Source organism: Hipposideros armiger, unplaced genomic scaffold (genome assembly GCF_001890085.2).
Source record: "Hipposideros armiger isolate ML-2016 unplaced genomic scaffold, ASM189008v1 scaffold_92, whole genome shotgun sequence".
NCBI lineage: Eukaryota > Metazoa > Chordata > Mammalia > Chiroptera > Hipposideridae > Hipposideros > Hipposideros armiger.
In genome coordinates this window covers 3,358,772-3,361,483 of record NW_017731442.1, presented here as the reverse complement: position 1 = coordinate 3,361,483, position 2,712 = coordinate 3,358,772, and the positions used below count along the sequence as shown (strand labels likewise).

General features: G+C 40.6%; 1 protein-coding gene across 1 annotated transcript in view; it reads right to left on the bottom strand.

Moving 5' to 3' along the window:
• MAPDA (N6-Methyl-AMP deaminase) overlaps positions 1-2,712 on the bottom strand; it is a 31,389-nt gene that overhangs the window by 18,476 nt on the left and 10,201 nt on the right. The window contains exon 5 of the mRNA XM_019644870.1: positions 595-682. Coding sequence (XP_019500415.1) covers positions 595-682 — 88 coding nt within the window. The remainder of the gene's footprint in view (positions 1-594; positions 683-2,712) is intronic.

Here is a 2,712-nt window from a genome sequence, read left to right as displayed (position 1 = left end):
GGTACTAGGAGGGACCAAAAGATAATACATAGTATCTCCTGATACTATTCTTATGGAAAGAGGGTCCCAAGAACTTTCTTCAGATCACATCCAGATCTGCTCGTCTCCATCCAGACAGGTTTTACCACATCATAGCTTGCTCCTGGCCTGAGATACTATTAGTCCCTGCGAAATGACTGAATAACCTCATTTCAGTGATTGTCATAAAACACGATTCTTTATCCACTCAGTGGCATTGTCTCACAAGTGCCCCTAATGCAGGGAGGAGAAGAATTAGCTTATGTTTAAGACAATGCAACTATAAGGAGCAAATGTTCTTTTCTCAGTGAGAAAACAAACAAGAGAACAAACAAAATTTTTGCAGGCCTTTTTTATTTCCCTTAAACAGCTAATACCCTGAGCTAATTTTTTAAAGAGTAACTTACTCATTAACAGTGTACACCATTAATGTACATTATAAGACTTGGAATGTTGATTCTACTTTTACAATAGTGTAAACATAACTGCTTCATAGTCTCAACTTGCAAACACATGAATGATCAAAGCACACAGGAAAAAAGACAGTACATTGGCTGAGAAGTAATTAAATTCTACCTGTAGCATTTTCTCTTCTGGGTGTGCTCCTTAGTTCCAGGTACTTGACACCATCATCTGCAAATTCTTTAATGACATCTTTTGTGACCTGAAAATAAAGGCAATGTACACAATATTGATGTTAGTGTAAGGGTCCCAATGACAGTGCGAAGCGCCACAGCTTTATTTCATTCATTCAATTTGATCTGCAAGCAATGTTGTAAACCTTCCACATGGTTAAGATTACCTGCTTTGTCGCACTCCTGGTGGAGACCAGGACAGAACCGCAGCATTTCCAATAGCTCCCATCACTCCCCTCATTCCCACATTAAATCCAAATCTGCACATCATCACACTCTTGGTTTTTTATCTCCTTTTAACCATTTTAACCACTTTTCTATTTCCTACTATTCACAACAGCAGCTTGAAAAAAACAGAAATAAGGCAAAACTAACACCAGTAAAAACCACCTATAAGTGTATTGTACTAGAAAGGTACATATGAAAATGAACAGCTAATATGATTAGTCATTTAAAGTCACAGCTTAAGGTTTTTATTCAAGCTATTTAGGAATAAGTTGTTTTTTTCAAGAAATTCTTTAGGCAGGGTTATATTTTCCTCACAACTACTTAGGAAAATTCTTCTCAGGCAAAGAAAATGGGTGCTAAATATGAGTAAAACTGTATCCAATTTAGCACAAATCTCAACAATCCAAAAATTACAAAATGACCAGGATAAATGATATCTAGAGGCTAAAGGCATGTTTTCCTTCTCTGCCATCAATCCTAAAAAGTACCAAGAAAACGCAGCAGGGTAGGGATGCTGTGACAACCTGCCCTAGTGAGTCCTTACAGCTGGCATCCTAATCTTAACCTGCTTTGACTACATGCACATGGGCAGGCAAGTGCAGTGTCCTGGCAAAGGAACATGGGGGTGGCTGGCTGTGCAGACAGTGCCTCAGAGGATGGCACTACCTTAGCGGATTCACTGCAATCCAAGGTCTGGGCCTCATCTTTTTTCTTTTATAAAATGAAAGCCAAAAAGGAATTTATCATAATATAAATGTAATGGGCAGCTCATATTCACCAGGTCTGGAGAATCAGCCTGACTCACAGCTTAGAACAACACAACAGAATTCACAATCATGTGACACCCCTCCACCAAGAGAGACACCACACTTTCTCCACCACTGAGCAGAGTTGGCAGCCTCCACAAGCTAGACCCCACAGTGCTGCTTCTCTAGGAACTCCACACTGCTGCCATTGCCACCATCAGATTGTGGGCCTCATGTTTACAGGTGGAGGAATTTGTATCTTGTCATTGTTCCAGAACTGAGCAGACCCAGAGAGACCATCTCACCATACCCCAGCTCACATTAACCAATGCAGAAGCCTATTTGTTAATGTGTGCAATGACAATTAAAGGTGGAAGTGAGGGGTGAAGTGGCAGTCCTCAATGACTGAAGTGATCATATCTGCTACCCAGGGCACCTTTCTTCTTGGCGGTGAGATACCCGTGAAACCAAATGAATAATAGAAGGTTGCTGGCAAGTATGGAATGAGCAACCGGAGGAAGATTTATCTAGGCCACAGTGAGGCCTGTGGAATCATCATCCCTACCCCACATCCCTGGGGTCTACATCTGTGTCGGCAAGATTCAGCCCTGACTACAAACTCCTGAGGGGCAGAGGCCATGTTAATCTATCTTTGTATCTCCCAATCTCTAGCACTGGAATATTATGAGCACTCAGTCAACTTTTACTGAACTAAACTTTTAAAGTTAACTTTCCTCCAAAAGATAATTAATTTACTGTTCATCATGAGGCTCAGTCTTGCCAAGGGGGAAAATTCTTTCTTGACCAGTCAAAAGTCAGTTCTCCAGAAATACAGGTTATATTTCTCATTTTGCATTTTTTTCTAATGATTAAGAACACTGACAGGATTTTGTTTCTCTCCATTTACAAAGAGGACTATTTAAAAGGTCACCCTGGTCAGATCAATGATACAGAGGCCATTCTTCTGTATCATGGAGACTCTAGTATCATGGAGCTTCAGATAAGAACACAGTGGTGTCCGCTGGTCCTTCATTCCCAAAGGGAAGACACAATTTCCCTAGGGATTAATAATTCAATTTCTAAGC